This window comes from Oxyura jamaicensis, chromosome 2, assembly GCF_011077185.1.
Source record: "Oxyura jamaicensis isolate SHBP4307 breed ruddy duck chromosome 2, BPBGC_Ojam_1.0, whole genome shotgun sequence".
NCBI lineage: Eukaryota > Metazoa > Chordata > Aves > Anseriformes > Anatidae > Oxyura > Oxyura jamaicensis.
This window is the reverse complement of record NC_048894.1, coordinates 54,540,933-54,565,183: the sequence shown is the minus strand read 5'-3', so window position 1 is coordinate 54,565,183 and position 24,251 is coordinate 54,540,933. Positions and strand designations below refer to the sequence as shown.

Sequence of the window (24,251 nt, the reverse complement as noted above, 5' to 3'; positions counted from 1 at the left end):
TTTTTTTTTTTTTTTTTTTTTTTTTATCCCAACCAAGAGAGGAAATAGAGCTCCTCAGATAACTGAAATGGTATGGATAAATAAAGACAAGATGTTGTATTTGAATCATATGTAATAGCAAAAGTAGCTCAGAGGTGGAGAAAATACATTATTCATTCTTAGTTTTTCAATCAGAGATTAACATTTATTTTATATTTGATTAATAGAGATTGATAAAGCTTACATAGTTTAGAAACAAACACATCTATTTCTGGGTTGTGTGCAAGAGTATTTCTAACCCAAATAACCACATACAAGGTTTACTGAAGTTCATAAGCTTCTCAGGTATATGTTAGCTTGAGAATCTCTTGGTTTTGAGCACTGAGAGGGAAACTATTCAACTAATCCCTGACTTCAATTAGTTGGCCCTGCTGGCATCTAATGAACACGTCTCCCACCTGAAACTGAATAAAGCGTTCAAGGAAAAGGAGGGAGATTTTATTATAGCAGTGAGATGGCTGGGAACTCCATATCAATTTCTTCCCAATTATAGAGGAACTACTGTCAGTCCCCACAGCAGCTGCATTTCTGTTTATTTCACATTTAACTTACTTTCTCCCTTTTTCCTTCTCCTATATTTTCTAGGTTGGCTGCATGCCTTGGGTTTGGAATACCAATTCCAGCAGCTCAATAGTTATCATTTCTCCTGGTGGAACAAATAAAACGATGAATGAACTTCCATGTGACACAGCCCACTATGCTTTCCTTTCTTGTGTAGTGGGGACTCTCACCTTGGCAATATTTCTACGTGTATCTTCCTTGCCAAAAATGATTCTCCTGCTTTTTGTTACAATTTTGTACATAGTTATTCTGGAACTCAGTGGTTACAGAAAAGCAGTGGGGTAGGTATCCTGCAAAGTTAAAGCAATGTGCATTTCTGTATAGACAGTCATTAGTATTCATTTGTGAATTGTGCTCTAGCATTCAATGCTGCTTAAGGCCTTATACTCTGTAGAACTTGAGAAATACTTAAGCCATCCTTTCCCCAGCAACTGTAGGATCTAGTAATACCAATCATTGGTATATAAGCTTTTGGGAGCTAGCATTTGTTGCCCTATTATTCTTAAGTTTTATCCTAACATACTTCAGCTGATTATGCTGCAGTATAACTGTAGTATGAAACAGAAATAATAATAATAATAATAATAAAAAACTCTTAAAAACTTCACTTTCATATTTCAGCAGCCCTCAACCAATTCCAACTTCATTTAGGCTTTTGAATTCTGAGTTTTTTTGTATTTCCTAAATAAGAATATGCGCACGTATTATGATAATGTATATCATAAAGTCCTGAAGAAGTTGAATGTCGGTGTAATGCAGTCACAGTACTGTCATGTAGCACCCTGCCAGTATAACCCTTTTCAGAAAAGGCTAGTGATGAGGCAGTACCCACAGGTCCCAACCTAAAGATTTGATATTAAAAATATAGATTATTTGCTATTAGAAAACCTGGAATAATCCATTTACTTTCCTTTTATTTTTAAGGGGTGGCTCATTTTATATGCGTGGCTATGAACCAATACTAGCTATTTTGCTATTTTCTTGTGCTTTGGCACTGCATTCCAGACAGGTGGACTTGAAGCTACGTCTGGACTACCTCTGGGCTGTGCAGGTAAGTTATAGGATTTCTAGTACTCATGTACATGGAATTATGTCTGACTTTATGAAACTGTTTACAAGTATGTTCAGAAAAATTAGCAGAACTAAGACACTCAAAATCTTTCATGTCTGTTACAGAGAAAAGTTATTGTACCCTTCTTTCCAGAGATGTATAAAATTCACTTGCTTTGGAGAAGTGAATTTTTGTTTGCAATTGTTCCAAAACAGCATATCATTAGTGAAGTAATATAATTATATCTAAGATAGATTATGAATGCACATTTCAAACATGGGAAATTTACTGTTACCAGTACAAACTTGAGATAAAGAAAATAAATCCATGTTTGCTTGTTTTTATTATTATTATTTAATTAAAATTATTTAGATACCCCTCTGGGGCTATTTTCTTTTTAATACATTTCTTAACTATCATATTCACAGGAAAAACTATAGAAATTATATTAGCCATAAGCAGGAGTGTCAGGAAAAGTCTACTTCCCCTCACACCCCAGCACTCCTATGCCTACCTCCAAAGTGTGTCACACTGACCCCTGAAGGAAAGAGGAAGTTGAAGAAGATGGAAGTTTGGTTTGATGGAATTCGGAAGTTGCCATTATGATAGATCTTACACTTTTACACTCCTGTATTTCATATGGGTTACAACTTGTTCACACCTACATGCTGTTAACTATGTTAATTATCAAAGGTGACTCCATTCTGAGAGGAACAGAGGACCCCATATGTCAGCCAGACCTTACCCATATGGAAGTCTGCTGCCTCCCGGGGGCCTGGGTCAGGGCCGTTACCGGGAAACTTCCTGGCCTCGTTTTCCCCTCCGATTATTATCCATTACTGATGATTCAGGCTGGCAGCGATGAAATCATTGAGAGAAGCCTGAAGGCTATCTAAAGGGACTTCAGGGGACTGGTGTGGTTAGTAGATGGAACAGGAGTACAGGTGGCGTTGTCCTCTATCCATTCAGTGGCAAGGAGAGATATTGACAGGACCCAGAAAACCCAGCTGATAACTACATGGCTGAGAGGCTGGTGCCATCACAGGAATTTGTGCTTTTTTTGACCATGGGATGGTTTACTCAGCACCTGGCCTGATGGCTGCAGATGAGTACCACCTGTCTCAAAGAGGGAAATGTATCCTAGCCCAGGAGCTGGCAGGGCTTTTTGGCTCATTGAGAGGGCTCATTGAGAGGGCTTTAAACAAGGTATGAAGGGGGATGGGGATGAAATAAAGCTCAGTAGAGATGAGCATGGGGGAACAGTGTGAAAGTTGTGGGTGAGGGTAATGGCACAACTGAAGTGCATCTACAGTAATGCACACAGCAAGGGCAACAAACAAAAGGAGCTGGAAGCCATTGTGTGGCAGGCAAACTGCAACTTAGTTGCCATCCCTGAAACGTGGTGGGATTATTGCAACAATGGGATTGCTGCAATGGATGGCTATAAGCTCTTCAGAAGGGACAGGCAACAGAGACAACACTAAGCTGGGGGCAGTGTTTATCTGCTAGAAAGTAGGAAGGCCCTGCAGAGGGACCTGGACAGACTGCGTCAATGGGCAGAGGCCAATGGGATGAGGTTCAACACAACTAAGTGCCAGCTCCTGCACTTTGATCACAACAACCCCCTGCAGCACTACAGACCTGGGACAGAGTGGCTGGAAAGCTGTGCAGAGGAAAAGGATCTAGGTGTGTTGGTTGACACTTGCCTGAACATGAGCCAACAGTGTGCCCAGGTGGCCAAAAAGGCTGACAGCATCCTGGCTTGCATCAGGAATAGCATAGCCAGCAGGACCAGGGAGTAGATTGTCCTTTTATACTCTGCTCTGGTGAGGCCGCACCTCAAGTACTGTGTTCAGTTTTGGGCCCCTCACTACGGGAAAGACATCGAGACCCTGGAGTATGTCCTGAGAAGGGCTACGAAGCTGGTGAAGGGTCTGGAACACAAGTCCTGTGAGGAGCAGCTGAGGGAACTGGGGTTGTTTAGTCTGGAGAAGAGGAGGCTCAGGGGAAACCTTATTGCTCTCTACAACTACCTGAAAGGATGTTGGGGGGAGCTGAGGGTCGGCCTCTTCTTGCAGATAACTAGTGATAAGACAAGAGGGAATGGCCTCAAGTTGTGCCAGGGGAGGTTCAGGTTAGAAATTAGGAGACATTTATTCTCAGAAAGAGTAGTCAGGCATTGGAACGGGTTGCCCGGGGAGGTGGTGGAGTCACCATCACTGGGGGTGTTCAAGGACAGGTTGGATGTGGTGCTTAGGGACACGGTTTAGCGGGTGATATTGGTGGTAGGGGGACGGTTGCACTAGATGATCTTGGAGGTCTTTTCCAACCTTATTCTCTAATTTTATGATTCTATGATTCTGTGTTGTTAAGGGGACTGTCTAATTCATCAGAGTGCTTGTTTTTACATGTAAGATCAAGACTGCAACACATGGGTTAAACACATCCATCTTATTACTGTGCTACTTAAAATGGAGAAATCAAGACTGATTTAGCTCTATTTTCTTCTACTCATAATGTTTTTCTACGTAGCAGTTAAGTTCTGTTGGGAGTTTTTGTTTGTCTCAATGTCCAAGACCATGTCTACCTCTGTGTTTTACTTACATAGTTGAGTGTTTTTTATTTATCATTTATTTACCATTTGAGTAAGCTTTAAACTTATCTTGTTCTATAATTGCTGAGGACTCCGTGCTGTTTAACTGAGTCAAGAATGCATGACCACTTCATTTTATTATTTTTCTGTGACCCCAGTATCTATATGTGCTGTGCCTGTCAGCCTCCAAAATTTGTTTTGGACCAAATAGTCTGTGTTTGTTGTGGTGCCAGATATAATTTCCAAGAGGAAAAAAATATCCCCTGACTTTGATACTCAGAGCAGCACATGAGTAGCTAGCTGGATAGCAGCCGACTTTATATACTCTGGCACATGGTGGAGGTGTGTGAGTGCCATATGATCCATGACTACGAGACCTACTGTATGTTATTTCTACCCATGAAGTAGAGTAGCAAGCAGGAAGATGCTGTTTTGCCATCCTGTGACCTTTCAGTATGTCAAGAGCGAGCTCTAGCACCTTAAATGCTCTTCATCATTCCAGCTACAGTGATTTGCATGGTGAATTGTGCATCCTTAAGGAAAGTACTGTTTAAAGATTTAGTTTTAAATCGGCTTTTTATTAGGAAACCATTTTTAAAAAATCAAGTACAGAAAAGTAATGGAATGTTTGCTTGCTGAAAGAACAGAACTGGACAATAGAAAGGGAAGAAATAAGAACTTTTTTCTGTTATCTTGGAGCCATGTTTTACAGCAATACCTAGTCATCTGCTGCAAGTTGTTAAAATGTTGCACATTTACTCCAAAGGAAAATAAGGGGAGTTAAGATTCTTATCAAATTTCAGTAATGTCCACCAGCATCTTCAGGTACCTAGAAAACTTCATTTCCAAAAGAAGACAAAATGCTATTTTCAGATCTTTCTAACTGCACATCAAGTACTTAGGTGCTACCATCCTGTCTGTGGGATTTACATGATATAATCAGAAAGAATAAAATCAGTGTAGGCAGGAAATTCAGAAATTAAGGATCATCATAACTGCCATACTTTGAAGCCAGTATTCTGGGTAAATGCTTGGCCGTCTCTTTAGTCGTCTGGGGATATACCCTCGTTCTCAGTTCTCCATGGAAGATCTATTTAATGTACAATAAATAATAATGTATATCATGTCTTAATGAACATTGACCTGGTTTTCACTCAGTATGTTGTGTTGAAATGATGCTCAATCCAAGGGCTTGTTAACAATATGCAGAGGTACCACTGTGATGGTTATTACAGAAGTGTTTATGGTGTTTACCTTTTCTGATGTGTGAGCAAAAAAAAAATAAATATATATTATATTTGTACTTATTAGGCTCTTTAGTATAATAAAAATCTGAGTATTAAAAGCTCTGGGCAGATTGTTGGTAGGAAACATTATGTGTTAAAATTGCCTTTGAATAATAGGCAGGCTCCAAACTACTAATTGTTTAACAACCATTAAGAGGAGACAAGGGAAAAGAAACATTATCTTGAGCGACAGTTCTCCTCAGCTGCTAGACTGCAGGAGTCCTGTACATGGTTTAACAACAGTCTTGGTCATGTTTCCCTGTGGCTGAAGTATTATTTTTCATAAAAATATTTGGCTTAAGTTGGTTATCTTCTCAGTAGCAGAATTTTTAGAAAATTGTTCACATAAATGCACATGATCTCCAGCAATTTTCTTCCATTTTACAGGGTGAGTGTAGTGGTTCATTGTGCAAACACTGAATTGCATGAACTACTAATAGAGCTGGAGATTCACATATCCCAGTTGCCAGCCAGTGCAGTGTGAAAGATTTTAGATAACGTGGTATAATATGGAGTTCAGGAAGTTCTGCTGGTGCTGGCTCATGACTGGAAGAATTTCAGACTCAAGAACTATTCTGGAAGCACTTTGCATAGTTTTAGTAATCTGATTGCAGTGCTAATCCTGTAAAAAAAAATTCTCAGATGAATAAAACAATTAGTGGCATACAACTGCAATAGAAAAGATTTTCTCAATATTTTGTTTTTATTTACTTCATCATGAACCACAGACTAGTACTAACTAAATAATATTTTAAAAACTGAAAGTATCCTGCAAATAATGTCATTATTAAGAAGAATGTGTTGGTAGATTCCCAGTAATCTATGCTAATATTAGAGGAAAACACCAAACTGTGTTTTGAGAAAAAGCAGATAAGCAAAACTGACTTTTAAAATTGCATTTCTGAGTGTTGTGGTTTAACCCGGCTGGCAGCTAAACACCACGCAGCTGTTCTCTCACCCTCTCCCCTCCCTCTCTGGGATGGGGGAGAGAAACAGGAAAGTAAACGCTTTGAGTTGAGATAAAGACAATTTATTAAGACAGGGAAATAAAAATAACAATAATAATAACAATAATAATGATAATAGTACTACTACTAATAATGTGTACGAAACAACTGATGCACAATGCAATTGCTCACCACCTGCTGAACAATGCCCAGACTATCCCCAGGCAGCCGGCCCTCCCACCCTGGCTATCCACCCCTATATATTGTTTAGCATGACATCAGATGATATGGAATACCCCTTTGGCCAGTTTGGGTCAGCTGTCCTGGGTCTGTCCCCTCCCAGCTCCTGCTGCACCCCCAGCCTGCCCGCTGGCAGGACAGAATGAGAAGCTGAAAAGTCCTTGGCTTGGTGTAAGCTACGTGTAGCTTACGTGTAGCTTGGTGTAAGCTACGTGTAGCGTGGTGTAAGCTACGTAGCCCTTGGTGTAGGGCTACGAAGATGGTGATAGGCCTGGAGGGGAAGACGTACGAAGAACGGCTGAGGACACTGGGCCTGTTCAGCCTGGAGAAGAGGAGGCTGAGAGGAGACCTCATCACAGTCTACAACTTCCTCGTAAGGGGGTGTCGAGAGACAGGAGACCTTTTCTCCATTAACACCAGTGACAGGACCCGCGGGAACGGGGTTAAGCTGAGGCAGGGGAAATTTAGGCTTGACATCAGGAGGGGGTTCTTCACAGAGAGGGTGGTTGCACACTGGAACAGGTTCCCCAGGGAAGTTGTCACTGCACCGAGCCTGTCTGAATTGAAGAAGAGATTGGACTGTGCACTTAGTCACATGGTCTGAACTTTTGGGTAGACCTGTGCGGTGTCAAGAGTTGGACTTGATGATCCTTAAGGGTCCCTTCCAACTCAGGATATTCTATGATTCTATGATTCTAAGCACTGCTCTGCAACAAATAAAACATCAGCATGTTATCAGTACTCTTCTCATCGTAATCCAAAACATAGCATCCTACCAGCTACTAGGAGGAAAATTAACTCTGTCCTAACTGAAACCAGGACACTGAGAAAAGTTAATCTAATGCAAATGCATCTGTTACATACGAAGAACAGAAGTAATGCAGCAAGTTTTAGGTATACTATGTGAGAAACAAACAAAAAACCCACATTTTCTAACTGATCATGAGTCAGTAAAACATTTATATTGTACTTACTGTCCACGTCATTGGTCATACAGGTTCTTTTTGGTTTTATTCACTTTTTTCTGCGTCAAATTTCACTTTTCTGAATATCACAGTATTTTCAGAAGGATTTTTTTAAAAGAAACAGGCAATGGGAAGAGAATTTCAGCTTCTACAAAACATCGTTGAGAAACTTTATGTGCCTCATATGACAATAGCTGTAAATAGCAAATATAGGAGCATTTCCCTTATTTATGACTCTTAATCACTTTTTCGTATATAAATGAATCAACAAAACTAAAAAAAAAAAAAAAAAAGTTTATGAAGAAGCCAAAACTGACACAGATGTGGTTTTCTTATCCAGGATTTGTCAGGAGAGGAAAGTAAAGATAATGCTAGATAATGCTATTATGTTACTGATTGTTGCATTATTTAGGGAATACTAGAATATATCATTTGCCTATCTTTTCTGATGTGTTACACCTCTAAGAAATACGTATTCTATGATTGGCAGCCAAGACTTGCCATGTGTACATTCACTTTGTGTCCAAAAATCCTGTCTTGCAGTGTGATGGGTCTTTTCTCTGTGGTTTTAGTGCCACCTTCAGGTACAAGGATCATGTTTCTGGAGCACCAGTGCCCAATTTCTTTTTAGCTGTATTCTGAAAAAGTGGATTTCCATGTGATAACTAGTCAGTTGGTGGCATTACTAGTGCATTTTAATGCCTATTAAATAGCCGTTTGAGAGCTCAAGTGATAAAACAGTACAGACCACTTCCTGAACAGACATGTAACAAGTTACCAGCAATGTAAATACTGTGGGATGCTGTGTGACTGCATAAAATGTGATAACTGCTTATTATATTGATGTGAAATGCCATAGTACCAAAGAACATTCTAAATTTTGTCACCAGATGTGAAGAAAAAGCAAAGCTTACTTTTAAATACTGCATCTTTTCAAATACAGTTAAAGTCTGCAGAATGACCTAGGTGCCATGAATACCAAACAGGTACAATCAAAAAGTAGCATGTTAAAAATGGTGTCACTCATGCCTATGGATTTTCTTTCTTTCTTTCTTTTTTTTTTTTTTTTTATTGTCACAATAATCTATCTTGTTTTTTGAACCAGCAGCTACTGTGTGAATATCATGGTAGCAGCTTTCCTTAATGAGCCAACAGGAACAGGGACAAATAGATGAAGATTTGGTTGCTATTTAGCTGCCTGAATAATATTTCCACCAAGAATGTAAACACCTGTGATCTGTGTTATTTCATTCTTTCTGCAGCCTCAAGTTCTCCTCCCTTTGCAATGTCTATTTTGCCTGGGAAAGGGTGATGCCTATACATCCTTTTATCTCAGCTGCTCAAAGAGTAGCTTTGAGCTCAGGAGTTCATGAGTCACAAGGAGAGAAGAAAATTTTCATTTGCGTTCCCCTGAAAGGCAGAAAGCAGGAAGATCAAAAAAGTCCAGAAAATATGTCATTGGTTTCCTTTCCTCCTCACAGGGCTGTGTGATAGAAAGTAAAAATCAGAATGTAGGGCTCAAAGCCCCTCTCAGAACAAGGAGCAAATAATGTTTCAGAAGAGTTTAAGAAGTATTGGGCTGGAATTTGCAAAGCTAGGAGTTCCAAAAAGAGATTCCTATATATTTAGTATTTTTCAGATAAAGGATCTGATTTTTAGAATTGCATCCTTATGTGTGGCCCTCACTGGCTCCTGTGACCAGTGTCGCTTAAAATAAGACACAAGAACCTTGAGTTAAGGACCTCAGCTGTGTTAACTCTTAGACATTTTCTTAATGCTGTCATTCTTATGAATTGTAGAATCTCTGCTGTGTACAGGAATTGTGTATGTATTCATGACAAATACTGTTGTAATTAAAGACAGCTATGGAAATAATTATTTTTACATTAAAATATATATATGTTTTTAAATTGCCTATCGCTCTTGAGGATGTTCAAATGTAAAACAGTTTTCTCTGTTAAAGCTGTTTTACCATGCCAGTTTTTATTTTACTGCAAAATGTCATAGATTTGCTTTAAATACTGGTGATTCTCCTGGCTTCCCTTTTTTGAAAAGTGGATTAGATAGTGCAGTAAGTATTTCCACCTATCTAAAAAAAAGTAATTCACTTGTAATGTCAATGTGACTTAAGGGGAATTATTAATAGCTTTTTAAGAGTGTCCATTTAAAGAGCAAAGGTCTGTGTGAGACACCAATACACAGTTGATCAAGCCCTGACAGTAGTCATCAGCCTAGTGACTTCAGTTTGAATTACTAAGAACTTAAAGTAAAAAGACCCTGATGCTCACTCTACTTCATAGATATTATTTTGCTCAGCTTAATTTCAAAGTATGTTTTTGATGGTTTCAGTTAATTTTTCTTTTTTACATTTTGGAAAAGTTTTTATTTTCCTCTATCCCTACAGGCAGAAGAAGAGAGAGATGATATGGAGAGAGTCAAACTGGATAATAAACGAATTCTCTTCAATCTGTTGCCAGCACATGTCGCACAGCACTTCCTTATGTCTAATCCAAGGAATATGGTAAACCAAGATAAGGTTTAAATATATGGTAATGTTGTATGAGTTGACCCTTTGTAGCTCGGGTCAACTTTCAACTGTATGCTTTCAAGAAAAGCTTGGACTTAAAAAATTGCATTCAAATTAAAATAAATGGGTTTGTAAATACTTGTATGCAGAAATTAGATCAGGATTATTTCTTTCTTTGTATTGTCCTCTTTCTCTGAAGAGTTTTAAGAAAAAGTGGGATAAGGGAATTTTGTATTATTCAACATCAATGCATCTGAGTGTCTGCATGCATATCAAAAATTTATTTTTTTCAATTAAATTAGAGGATTGGAATTTATCATAGTTTTTCATGAGCTTGGTTTGGTTCTGAGTGGTGAGGTGTGTGAATTGCCAGAAGCTTCCATTTGAACCACTCTAGTTCTGTAAATACACCATATTATACCAAACTCGGCCTTTAAAGTTAAAAATAGAATTTTACACATCCAGAGAAGCTGCAGTAGCCTTTAACCTCAAAATCCATAGTGATGAAGTGAACACTGGTTCAAGAAGACATTACCAGAATTTTTCTAGAGCAGCTGTAATAACTGCAGCAATTGTAGCCATAATGGCCACAGCACTACTCTTGTAAATGATGAGTCTCTGTGCTTTGGAGTTTGGACCAATGTATTTAAACTGCAGAAGAGCAATTATACTTTCTGTTAGCTCTCTTAATTTTTAAATAAGATCTTTACCAGGCAGAACAAGATTAAATTGTTAATGCTGAATACAGGACTATGCAACTCAGGGAAAGAGATTAAAAAGCAAGGCTGGTTTTGTGCTGCAGTGTAAGACTGTTCTGTCTCCTATTTTAATTATAAAACAAAACTGAGAAAATGCAATGGTATTTCAAAAGTTCTGAAACTGTTCAGACTTTCTATTAATTTTTCAGTCACTTCTTCCCTAAACAGGGAAAAGAGACTACGTGTTGTTTTTTTGTTGTTGTTGCTGTTTCTTTCTTTGTTTGTTTTTTAAATGGCTTTAATAGCTTAGGTTTAATTTTATGTTGTGGATTTTTTTTGAGGGAAGAGATCTTGCATTGACTTATTTATATTCAATAGGACTGGCTTTCTCTCTACCAAAACTGATGGCTTTTGTCCTAGCTATCAAGGCAACTGCTCTTGCTGCTTAGCAGTAGAATAGGTATCATAATAATGATGTCTGTTTTAGATTAAACTTTTTAAACAAAAAATATATCTGTTCATGTACTGCAGGACCTTTATTACCAGTCATATTCACAAGTGGGAGTGATGTTTGCTTCCATCCCAAATTTCAATGATTTCTACATTGAACTGGATGGCAATAATATGGGAGTGGAGTGTTTACGCCTGTTAAATGAAATTATTGCTGATTTTGATGAGGTAAGGTCTAAATGCTTTGTCTTTTGACCATATCAGTTCTACCAAACTTCTATCAACAGAGGTTTTTTGTAACAGTTCAACATATTTTGAACTGTTTAATAAAACAGTATTATATTGAGAATCTGCTGGACCTCTCTCCAAAGTGACTGTTTTGTACATCTGAGGACATGAATCTGACTTCAAATTTACTGTAAGAAAAGTATTAAAATGCAAGTCAGTGATATTTTCTTGTTTGTTTGTTTGCTTGTTTTTCTTTAAATGACCACAAAGCAAGCAAGCCTCAACTTACCAAACATAATATGGTTTAATCAAGTTGCACATTATTTGTTAACTATGGTTGCTTGTCTAAAATATTATGTAATATTTATCAGTTTTATGTTTTAAACAAAGCTTATGGACAAAGAATATTATAAGGACATAGAAAAGATCAAGACAATTGGAAGTACATATATGGCAGCTGTGGGACTTGTACCTACTTCAGGAACTAAGGTAAGAAGATTATATGACGGTCAATGTGGTGGAACTGTTCTTCAGTTTCCAAAGGAATACCAGGAACACAACCAACTCAGTGTGATTACAGATAACTTGTTTTATTTCTTTACAACAACTTAAATCTGAAATTCAAATAACAACATTAGCTTGCAAAGAAAAATTGCTATCCTAGCAACTTCTCATATGCCTGTATTTGTATTTGATTGTCTGCAGATCTGGATTCTTCGTAAAGAATCTGTTTAAAAAGCTCCTAAGTCAGAATGGTAGTATTTTAAACCCAGAATCTATTTACTAGATTTGTATGCAGCATCTGGAAAAACAGAATCCTCTGGCAGAATGCCAAATATATTTTATTCAAATTAATATTTACATTTAAAAGGCATAATGTATTAATAAACTATTAATAAAATTAATTATACAAGCAATATAATGAACATAAGAAGGCAACCCATGCATTCAGATTTCCCAGAATTTCCTGAGACCTCTTCCCTATTCATCATAGAATTGTAGTATCATAGAATGGTTTAGATTAGAAGGGACCTCAAAGATCATCTATTTCTACCCCCTTCTACTAGACCAGGTTCCTCAAAGCCCAATCCAACCTGGCCTTGAACACTTCCAGGATTGGGGTATCCATGACTTTTCTGGGCAACCTGTTCCAGTACCTCACCATCTTAATCATGAGGAATTTCTGCCTTATAACTAAACCTGCCCTGTTTTAGTTTAAAACTGTTACCCGTTGTCTGATCACTATACCCCCTGATAGAGTTTCTCCCCATCTTTCTGTAGGGCCCCTTTTAAATACTGAAAGGGTCTGATAAGGTCTCTCTGGAGCCTTCTCATTTCTAAACTAAATAACCCCAACTTTCTCAACCTTTCTTCCTAAGAGAGGTTTTCCAGCCTTCATGACCCTCTTCTGGACCCACTGTAACACATCTATGTCTTATCATGTGGGCCCAGAGCTGAATGCAGTACTCCAGGTGGGGTCTCATGAAAGCAGAATAGAGGGAGAGAATCACCTCCTTTGACCTGTGTACTGGGTCTGGCTGGGATGTTAACTTTCCCTGCAGCAGCCCATACAGTGCTGTGCTCTGCACTTGTAGCTAGAACAGCAGTGGTATCACACCGGTGTTGTGTCTGCTGCTGAGAAGTGCTGCCACAGCATCAGGACTCTCTCTAACCCTCCTAGGGGGTGGGCCAAAAAGTGAGAGAGAAACATCAGCAGGGCAGCTGACCTAAGCCAACCAAAGGGATATTCCATACCATACGATGTTACACTCAGCAATAAAAGGTGGAAAAAGGAAGAAGAGGGGAGGGGTGGGCTCTTGTTGTGAAGACGTTTGTCCTCCTCCCGAACACCAGCTATGTGCATTGAGGCCCTGCTTCAAGGACGTGGTCAAGCATCGCTCATTTGTGGGAAGTAGAGAGTTATTTCTTTCCTCTGCACTTCCACACAGCCTTTACTTGTTTTGTTTTGTTACTCCATTTCCTCCTCCCTCTTTCCCTTTCCCCTTTTTTCCCTTTAGTTGAATTGTTTAATTAATAATAATATTTCCTTAATAATATATTTTTTTCTCTTTAATTAAATTATCCTTACCTCAACCTGTGAGTTGTTCTTTCCTTTACTTCTTCCACTCCTCATCTGAGGAGGGGGAGAGAGAGCGGTTGTGGTGTTCAGCTGCCTAGCACGGTAAAACCACCACAACCTGTTACCTACAATCTTTTTGATGCAGCCCAGGATACAGTCGGTTTCCTGGGCTGCAAGCACACAGAGTGTCATCTGCAAACATGTTGAAGGTGCATTCAATCCCACTTCCCATGTTGCTGACAAAGATGTTAAATAGTACTGGTCCCAGTAGTCTATACTGAGGGACACCACTCATGACTAGTTTCCACTTGTACTTTGAGCCATTGACCTCAACTCTTCATGTGGACCATCCATACAATTTCTTATTGATCAAGCGGTCCATACATAAATCCATGTCTCTCCAATTTGGAGACAAGGATGTTGTGCGGGACACTGCCAAATGCTTTGCATGAGTACAGGTAGATATGCATGCCTGTTCTGATACACATGTACAAGTGTTGTAGAGATGCACTCATGCATACGGTTTAAAATTTAAAAAATAACACTGAATTAGAGGGTAAAAGCAAAATGAGGCAGAAGATGGCCTGTAAACTTTCTAAGAACAACCAACCTTATTAAATAAATAAACAAATAAGGCAACATTGAAATCAACTATTAGAATCACACTGGAGTGTATCACAACTTACTTTCTGGTCTGCAAGATGCTTTATTTATTTATTTATTTATTTTAATTATCCCTAGTGTAGAAATCTGGACATTATAAAAAGACATTTTAAAATGTTGAGTTAATGCTGAAAATGCTTCACTCCTGGTTCCTGAGGAAGGCAGAAAATTCTTTGAATTTTGTTCCATATGATCTCATACAAACAGGCAAAGGCATACTTGTGTGTCTGCTATAAATGCTCTTTGAACTATAATCCTAAAAACACGTGTGTTATTGCTTAACTTCAGTAGCATATGTTCCAAAACCTAAACATGTTTATCTCTTGTATTTTATAGTTGCTAACTGAAGGGTCAGCTGAGTTAGTCCAGTACTAAAGGTACTGCTCTGAGCTTATCATATTAATGTATTTTAAATCACTGCAGATGGTCTTGTACAGGACCCTGGCTTTTTCTGAAATCCTGGGGCAAATTTTGATCTTTTCTGTACAGGTAGAACTTATTTAACATTCCAAACTCTCAAGAATTTAAAGATCTTTTGTGATCACAGATAATATTTTCATTTGTAACTTGGGTTTTCGGTTCTTCTGTGTTATCTTTTGTGATGCAAGTGGGCAGGAATTGTTCATATCCTCTTGGTAATTTCCTGCTAGGTCTTCAGCATGCAGCCATTTATTAGAAGTATGATGATCCTGGGTAGCTTACCATGTCCATACAATCACTGCCAGATGTTCACACAGTCCCTGGACTGCCCAACAGAGCTAGATATGTCCATTGGAAGCCATGCCAGACTCAAGTGTTCCTGGTCTCCCCTCTGCCAGGGGTATCCCGGCTTCATAAGAAAATCTGGTGCAGCCTCTAATTGTGTGCCATGGATTTTGTGCTAGGTTTAGGACATGAGCACAAAGCTGTGTATGTGGTTAACTCTGCTCTTAACTGAAAATACTTACACATATAAGAACTCAGATAAAGTTAAATATTTTAATCCCATATTTTGCAAGACTTTTTTTTCTGCAGCTTGACTTCAGCAGGTGCTTATAGCAAATTCACATTGCCTCTGTCAGGGTGGTTTTGCTGTGATGATTATGGCAGTCTTTCTATTAACCTTTCTTCTGTTGTTTAAATAAATAATTCATTGCTAGTTACACTGTCAGGGCAGCACGCTTACCAGGTTCTTTGTAGATCTTCTGCACAATGTAAGTTCACTATATGTGTGGAGTCTTTGTAAATTACATCTGTGATTTCACTAGGATCCTGATTTTACTAGGGTCCTGAATTTGATGTGTTTTTCAGTGCAAGTTCAAAAGAGTGTGGCAGTAACCCTTTTAAGAGACATATGCCATCTACAGTAAATCCTGTATTTGTGACGTGTCATCTCTCCTGCAACCGTGAAAGGCAATGCAGGAAATCAAAGCATGAATCAGGCAAGAATGCTTTGGAATGAAAAAGAATACAAAGATTAGAGATTTAATAAAACCATAGACTTCTCCTTGTTCCAGACATTCAATATTCTTCACCCTCTCTGTTAGAAGTGTAGTCACCAGCTCTTTTAACTTTAAAATTAATTCCTATTCTTACTTTGTCTTAGTGAGGCTGGAAAAGAGTGGAGCTAGCTGACATTGCAAGAAACATGTAAAGAAAACTATCCTTCCAAAAACTGGGACTTGCCCAAGTTTTTCATTTCAATCATTTTTTATTAGCATTTTCTCTATTTATTTATTTTTTCTTTCCCAGATATATGGAAGACCACTTTCAAATTAAGCTGAGAAAAGCAAATAGCAGCCTGTTTCTCAGGTTTCTGAGCCACAGTCAATTTATAAAATCTCACTATCATGTCATAAATCCAGTAATCTCTCATCTCATGCCAGCTACCACAGCCATGTTGTGAAACACCATACTGAAGGTAGACAGCCAATGACCCTGTATTTCTTTCACCATATCCTACCTTTAGCCGACTTTCACTTTGTAAATCTGTTCAAGAATTCATATTTATTATTCAAATAAAAGTACAACATGAGAGCAACAATACTGACTCAGGTCAAAGGTCCACCCTGGTAACCTATCTTTAATGAGCCAACAGTAGATACTGGGGGAAGGGCATGAGTTACAGAGCAAACATGCAAATCTCTGTTTTCCACTTTCTAATGATATGCTGTTTAAGAAATTCTATATCTACAGATAATATCTATTTACCAGTTCATAGCAAATATTTCTTCCATTAATTTGTATAATTATGTTTGAATCTAGCTAAAATTTTGGAATCAGCAATGTTCTCTGAAAATGAGTGCCAGTTTAATTAGATTGTAGGTGTAAAAAGTATTTCCTTATGTTTTGTTTGGGGGGTTCCTTTTTCTTTCTTTTTCTTTTTCTTTTTCTTTCTTTTTCTTTTTCTTTTTCTTTTTCTTTTTCTTTTTCTTTCTCTTTTTCTTTTTCCTTTTCTTTTTCTTTTTCTTTTCTTTTTCTTTTCATTTTATTCTTTTTCTTTTTCTTTTTTTCATCTTATCTTGATAATTCATTATTTTATTTGATCCTCTCTGGTTCTTTTGCTGTAGTTCATTTAGTTATGTTTTATAAAAAATCCCTTCAGCTTGCCTGGAAAGGAAAGAAAATAGAGCTGTTCTGTATCTCGCAGGATTAAACACAACAGGAATTTTGTCAATGGGAACAACATGGACCCATGGAGCTGGGATCTAGCAAAATCCCCAAAGGGAGAAAAGGGCAGAAACTGTAGCTATTAATAACCATCAGGCAAAGTAGTTTTGTAAGAAACCAGGTTATATTCTGTGTAATGCTCACAACAAACATCTGCAGCTCTCTAGCAACAGAACAACTTAACCATGGGAACTGTGCTTTCCATTCTTCCCAGAAATCAGAAAAAGAGAGGAGGGAAAAAGGAAAAAAAAAAAGGGGAAGGGAAGGGAAGGGAAGGGAAGGGAAGGGAAGGAGGAAGGGAAGGGAAGATAGAAAGAAAGATAAGAAAGAAAGATAGAAAGAAAGATAAGAAAGATAGAAAGAAAGAAAGAAAGCGAAAGAAAGAAAGAAAGAAAGAAAGAAAGAAAGAAAAGGAAAGAAAGATGAAAGAAAGAAAAAGAAAGAAAGAAACAAAGAAAGAAAGAAAGAAAGCGAAAGAAAAGAAAGAAAAAGAAAGAAAGAAAGAAAGAAAGAAAGAAAGAAAGAAAGAAAGAGAAAGATGAAAGAAAGAAAGAAAGAAAGAAAGAAAGAAAGAAAGAAAGAAAGAAAGAAAGAAAGAAAGAAAGAAAGAAAGAAAGAAAGAAAGAAAGAAAGAAAGAAATTCAGTATTTGAGAAAACAGTGCATATGCTGTAATCACCATCAAAAGTTCCTTTCACAGAGAGCAGAGTAGGTTAAATTCCTTTCCTAGCAAACACCATCTAACTTGGGCCTTTCATTGTTTTTCATATTGGTATTTCAGCTGCTTCTCAGTACCAAACAAATCTAATGTTTTTGTTTCTAGGCTAAAAAATCAATTTTTTCCCATTTGAGTGCACTGGCAGATTTTGCAATAGAAATGTTTGACGTTCTTGATGAAATCAACTATCAGTCTTACAACGACTTTGTCCTACGAGTAGGTAAGTCACATTCTACAATTATCACACAAGAAGAACACTGTTGGTTTTTAACTTTTCTTGTGCTGTCTGGAAAAGACTGCCTGCACTGAATTCCTGCATAAAACTGAAAAGCCTTCTTGTAGAATGTGCACATCCACGTAGAATGAATGGTCAGCATCAGTAATAAAGAATTAAAGCTGTGTCCAATTCCTGTGTCTAAGTCTATGCACACCTAAAAGGAAACTGCACTAATATTTTTATACAATATTATTATTGTATCTAGTATTCTGGCTTACACTGCTTTGCATTGCTAAACAGGTGCAAACTAATTCCAGCTGTATTTACCTGTTAGGTACTCCTGCATCTGCATAGACTTTGTTGGCATTAAAAGTATGGTGGGAGCTTTTCATAAAAATCATAAAATATCCTGAGTTGGAAGAGCCACAAGAATCATGAAGTCCAACTCTTGTTTCCACACAGTACCTCCCAAAAATCAAACCATATGTCTGAAACTGTTGTCCAAATGCTCCTTGAACTCCAGCAGGCTTGGTGCCCTGACCACTTCCCTGGGGTGCATGTTCCAGTGCCCTACCAACCTCTTGGTGAAGACTCTTTTCCTAATATGCAATCTGAACCTCCTCTGACGCAGTTGCATGTCATTCCCTTGATGATTCTCCCACTTGATTCTCCCACTAATGAGAAGAGATCAGCACCTCCCCCTCCAAATCACCTCAAACAATCCTTTCTGCCAGGACACAGTTTGAACAAAAATTCTTTATCTATTTCATGAATGGAAGTTTTGAAAGAGAAACTTGACCACATGTATAGTCCAGGATTTATAGCGGTAATAGAGATTCAGTGGATGATCTATACATATTTGAATATGTAGATATCTTGTATATAAATAGATAGAGAGATAGATAGATAGATACATGTTTAATTTCATTTAAATATAAATCAAAGCAACTTGCATCTTGAAAATTTTCAGTGCACAGGGGAGCTTTTTTCATGAATTCTAGGCTTTGGTATACAGTTTCAGAAGTTCTACCCTTTTTTTTTTTTTTTTTTTTTTACTGTTATTACACATAATTTTTGCCAGTCTTCACACCTGTCTTGGTGAATGAGTGCTGTTTAATCCAACAAATAAAATTATCTGGTCTTCACAGCACAGTCCTTCCCATGGAATCTTCTATATGCTATTTCAAGCCTTACTTCTGTGAGTATTTTTTCCCAGAATGCTTAAGGAGCAAGATTTTCTCTTCCCTTCCTCCCTCCTGTCTCACTGATCTCCAATGAAAACCAGCTAGACAAGGGGAAAAGTGAAACTGCTAACAGCAGGATAGTGAGAAAGACCAAAGACAACAAGGATGGTAGTGGCAGACTTCTATATCTTTGCCCTTCTATATATCCTAATAATCAGAAGTCTGAAATTCTTTTTGAACCATGTTGCAACTGGTTTTCCCAGGTTCAGAAAGGGGTAGAAGACAAATATCTAAATCCCATTCTGCTGTATAACTTGCCTGGGAAAGGCTTTGCATAGAACATTATGGAGGATTTCACATTTACGGCTCCTAAAGGGCACTCAGAAGAAAGAACATCCCATTTTTTCTTTCAAGCAAGGTGTCAAAATCTGTCAGAAATGTAAAAGGAAACCCAGTGGTTTCCCAAAAAAAGTGCTTGAGCTATTTTCACATACTGTCCTCTTCTTACAACCTGTTCTGAGTTGTCCTGAGTTGTCTAGTAGTGATAACCACTATGACATGCTTCTCTTACACCATTCCTTGTGTTTTCAAGGCCACTATTTCTGTTCAGCTTGGAAAATCCCCCACTAGAAGGGCTTTATATGAACAACCACAGTGGAAGTCATAGCAAACAATTAAAGATCTTTAATTTTTTTTATTGAAATTTTCCACAGATAAATTGTGTAGTACCACTACTTTTCTTCTTTTCTTAAAAACTAATAATAATAATAAAAAAAAAAAACAGATGGGCTAATTTTTTATATTGTTTATCATATTGCATTTCCAATTAGATATCTATGTATATGTCTTTGTTTTGTATCTAAAACTCTTCCAAATTCAAAAGTCCAGTTGGTGTTAACATACATCATGTCCTATGACCAAAAGAATTCCAGGGCACTTGTGTTAGGTCTGTTTTATAAGATTTATGTTTTCCTCCAATAATATGCTGTAGTGTTTGAAACAACTGGAAAAAACAAGTTCATTATTGTTCTGATTTTAGGTATTAATGTTGGGCCTGTAGTGGCTGGAGTCATTGGAGCCAGAAGACCACAGTATGATATCTGGGGAAACACTGTAAATGTTGCCAGCCGGATGGATAGTACTGGAGTGCAAGGGAAAATTCAGGTGACTGCATTCTAAGATAATTTTACAAACTTTATATAACTGCTGTTTTATATGTGGTTACAATTTCAAGACTCCTTAAAAAATGCAGCCTCACTTGATTTTGTTTGTTTTGTTTTGTTTTTCTGAATAAAGCAAAATTCTTCAGAGGAATCAGGCACCAGATATATAGTATTTTTTTCCATGATAGGCATCACTACTTCATGAAATCCAGATAAATTGTTTCCCATCAGAAAAAAACAGGGTTCTCTGCTGCATTGCATTCAGCTGGAGGCAAGCCCGGGAATGCCAACACTGCATGGGGCAGCCAGTGTTCTGTAGGAATTTTGCCTGAATAAGGACTACAAGGAAGGGATCTGTGTCCATTTGCATCCTGCTGCATTTTGTATGGCTTTAAATATTCCTCGAATCCTTTGGATTGGAGATGCTAGACAGGCAGAATATTGTTTTTCTACTAGAGCTTGGCTAGAAGCAATGCTGTGCCTCTCAAAATCTCAATGAACTCTTTATCCAAAATACCTGTTTAGTCTCCAGGGATCAAAAGGCCTTTTGGAGTCACTTACCATCAGTAGAATTGATCCAGCTTAGAAAAGTGGAGAATTTGGCTACATAGACAGAGCTTAATTTGGCTGTGTAATTATTCATCTTGAGACCAGAATTTCTGCTTCTGAGATTCCAATTTTGTCAGTGATTTAAAATACCTTAAGGAAACTTTTAGTGATCCCAAGAGCAGCAGTAGGTGTTAATTCATTCTGCTTATGTGTACTTCATAACAGATAAGTAAAATAGGGAGGGGTTGGCAGTTTTAGTATTGACTTTATATGAATAGGAAAAACTAATAAAAAACTAATAAAAAACTTTTTTCTTTTTCTTTTCCCTGTCTTCAGGTTACAGAAGAAGTTCAGAGGATATTAAAGAGGTGCAGTTATGAATTTGTGTGCAGGGGTAAAGTCAGTGTAAAGGGAAAAGGTGAAATGTTGACCTATTTCCTGGAAGGAAAGGCCAATGGGAATAACCCACAAACACGATCTTTAAACTTAGAGCGGAAAATATACCCTTATGGAAAAGCAAACATTCAAACAAAACTGGGTACCAGCTGTCCATCAGTGTCCTCTGTTGCTAGCTTTACTGTAAATGCTGGGCTTGGAGCAGGTCAAGCATCTGCCACTCATACAAATCAAACACTGCATTATCTTCCCTCTGTGCCGGCTGTGAAGGAGGCGTAGAGCAAAGGAGATTTGGTTGTGCCATTTGCAGTGAACTTGGAGATCAATGGTTCCCTGAATTTTTACCAAGAGATCAAAGGTCATATAGGCCATGGCATTAACCAAGGACCACTACAACCCAACCAAAGAGAACTTGGGAACTGTGTAATGAACTCTTGGGATGGAATATATAAGGGCTAGCAATTCTGTTAGAAAAGTCAAAACCTGATTTTCTGGAAATAAGGAATATTTTCTTGACATTTTTAATGGGTAAATGGAAAAAAAAAATAGATAAACGTGCAAGGAATTATTTATGTGTGTGTGTATATATATGTTTTAATTTATATATGCACATATACAAACACTCCTATGTAGAATTAATATAGTTATATATATATTAAAAAACAAACAAACAAACATTAAAATATGTATTTATTTACACATCCACCTGCAATGACATAGCAAAGAGATTTCTCTTTCTGTCATAGCCAGCATTGTTGGGTCTGGGATTAGAAAAGCTGCATTTAATTGTGGAGTGTGTGGCAGATGATGGTTCTCTTGGGCTACAGCAAGAGTTAGAAAAACCGTGCTCCCAATGCATGAGTTAAAGCAATGAGAAAAGTGTTCATTGCACTGTCAGTGGCAGATTAATGAAGTATTTTTCAAGTTCTACTTGCATGCTCCAAAACTCTGAAGAAATTCCAAGTCAAACAATAACACTAGGTTATAAAGTAGATAAACAACAGAACTTTAATTTTGGCAGAAGAGCAATATGTTTTCTTTTTACATTGGAAAAAAAAAAAAAAAAAGGTGTTAGATTTTTAAAAGTTGTTAATTCCTCAGAGGTCATTAGATTCTGTGTGAGACAGAAGAGCCACCCCCCAAATACAGCAATACACTTCAGCAGCATAGAAACATTCCTTTATGTACATTGCTGATTTTATCAAAGAGCAGAAGGATGGTATTATAAATTGGATGGCTTTTATAAACAGCATAGGTCATGCAACTCGGTTCCAGGACTTAGCTATACCTTTCCAAGCTGCTCAAAGAATATTCCTGTACTTCAGACAAACATGCTGTTGCTAGTGTTATGCTATTTGTGTATTTGCCAGGTCTTGTGTCTTAATTGATTTCTAAATTGATGCCATAGTTGTTGTTTTTTTTATATCTTGATTCTATCCAGGCTCACTCCTCAAAGCTGTACATTTATAGAAAGCTATAATTCTGAGAAACAAGCACAGTCAAACTTTGCCTAACTGAGGAGCACACCAGTAAACATGCCATGAAAGGGAGGGCTGCTCTTAACCTGCATAAAAGGGAATATGTTGTGACTTCTTTTTCCTGTAATAGAGCCCACATCCTATCATAAATGGTTTCATTTAAAACACCAGTCTAGAAGTGAAATGCATTGCGTAGCTCTGTATCTGTATTCAAGGAGGGAGTTACCTGTCTGTGGATGACTGGTGACATGCTCCATGGACAGCTGACATAATGGGGATGCACAATCTAACCAGACTCTCACTGCTTTCAAAAAGAGAAGCAAAGCTTTAAATTGTCGAAAAACATGCAAAGCTTCATTTTAGTTTAGTTTTTTTTTTTTTTTTTTTTTTTTTAAAAAAAAAAAAAAGACTGCAGAAGTTGTCAAAGTTGTACATTGTACATTAGGAAACTTATATATACTAGATTCCACGTTTCCTATTTTGTTACTGATTTCAGTGGAAAGAGTATACTGAATGTGGTTCTTCTGCAACCAGCATGTGGACAAATTTTGTGTAGACATGTACAAATCGTTAAAGAAAATCTGCAGGAGTTTCTGTATCCCACGTAGCTGTGGGACTCCACTGGTTTTCAGCAAGGTTTTACCTAGTTTTTATATATCTTGTCAGCTAGGTGCTTGATTACAAAGATAGCACAAATAGTGTTGTGATTAAAACAACTATAAAACATGTAAATTGTTTCCTAACTATTGGGTGTATGCACTCTCTCTGACCTGTGAAAAGTCACTGTATTTCTTTATATCCCTAAGAGTTATACAGTTCACAGGTATTATTCTAAAATTATTTAATTCTGTTTTGGCGCCATTCAAAGCCATTTAAATAAATACACATAGAGAACGCAAACTAAAAGAACAAATATTTACAAAATTAAACTGAGTAAAAGGTATCCATGCAAAGTGCACTGCATATTTTAGGTTTTCTAATAGGTTTATGAGAATTAAATCATAATGCAATTAAATTACATATTTAACCTAAATGGAAACTATTACGTCCAATAGCATTAATCACTCAGTTTCACACCCAAAGAGACCAAGTCACACAATATTTGTATCAGTGGACTTGATATAATTTCACTGATAGTAATAATAAAACTTTTTGTCACGTGTACTGTTATTACAAAGCCGCTTCAGATCCTAGTGTAGTACATGACCACATAGACCAAATATAGACATTGATCCACCTTAAAATCTTAAAACGGAAGTATTTCTTATTTTTTTTAACAGGTCCAAAATATAATTATATTGCCATTGTTTCTTTTGTCATTAAATTAACAGTAAGCAGAAATGAATTGTTCCCTGTGCTAATATTTTGGGGACTGTGCTCATTCCCAGACTCTTTCCCAGCCTAGTCATGGAGTAATATCAGTGGAAGATCATGTAGCAAAGGTTCTCCTTTACCTTGGGCAAAGGTTTTCTAAGCTTGATCTTATCCAACAAATGAATGAGGAAGTGTCTTTTGTAATAATATTTTTCATGTCAAATGGAAAGGACCAGACAGGTGCTCTCCATTGGCT

General features: G+C 37.4%; 1 protein-coding gene across 2 annotated transcripts in view; it reads left to right on the top strand.

Annotated features, from left to right (window-relative positions):
- ADCY1 (adenylate cyclase 1) overlaps window positions 1–22,111 on the top strand; it is a 163,049-nt gene extending 140,938 nt beyond the window's left edge. For both annotated transcript variants that reach the window (XM_035318420.1, XM_035318419.1), the window contains 8 exons: window positions 625–881; window positions 1,525–1,651; window positions 10,087–10,203; window positions 11,439–11,585; window positions 11,976–12,074; window positions 17,800–17,914; window positions 20,135–20,259; window positions 21,144–22,111. In XM_035318420.1, the coding sequence (XP_035174311.1) occupies window positions 625–881; window positions 1,525–1,651; window positions 10,087–10,203; window positions 11,439–11,585; window positions 11,976–12,074; window positions 17,800–17,914; window positions 20,135–20,259; window positions 21,144–21,482 (1,326 nt within the window). In that variant the 3' untranslated portion in view covers window positions 21,483–22,111. The remainder of the gene's footprint in view (window positions 1–624; window positions 882–1,524; window positions 1,652–10,086; window positions 10,204–11,438; window positions 11,586–11,975; window positions 12,075–17,799; window positions 17,915–20,134; window positions 20,260–21,143) is intronic.
- Window positions 22,112–24,251: the final 2,140 nt, after the last annotated feature.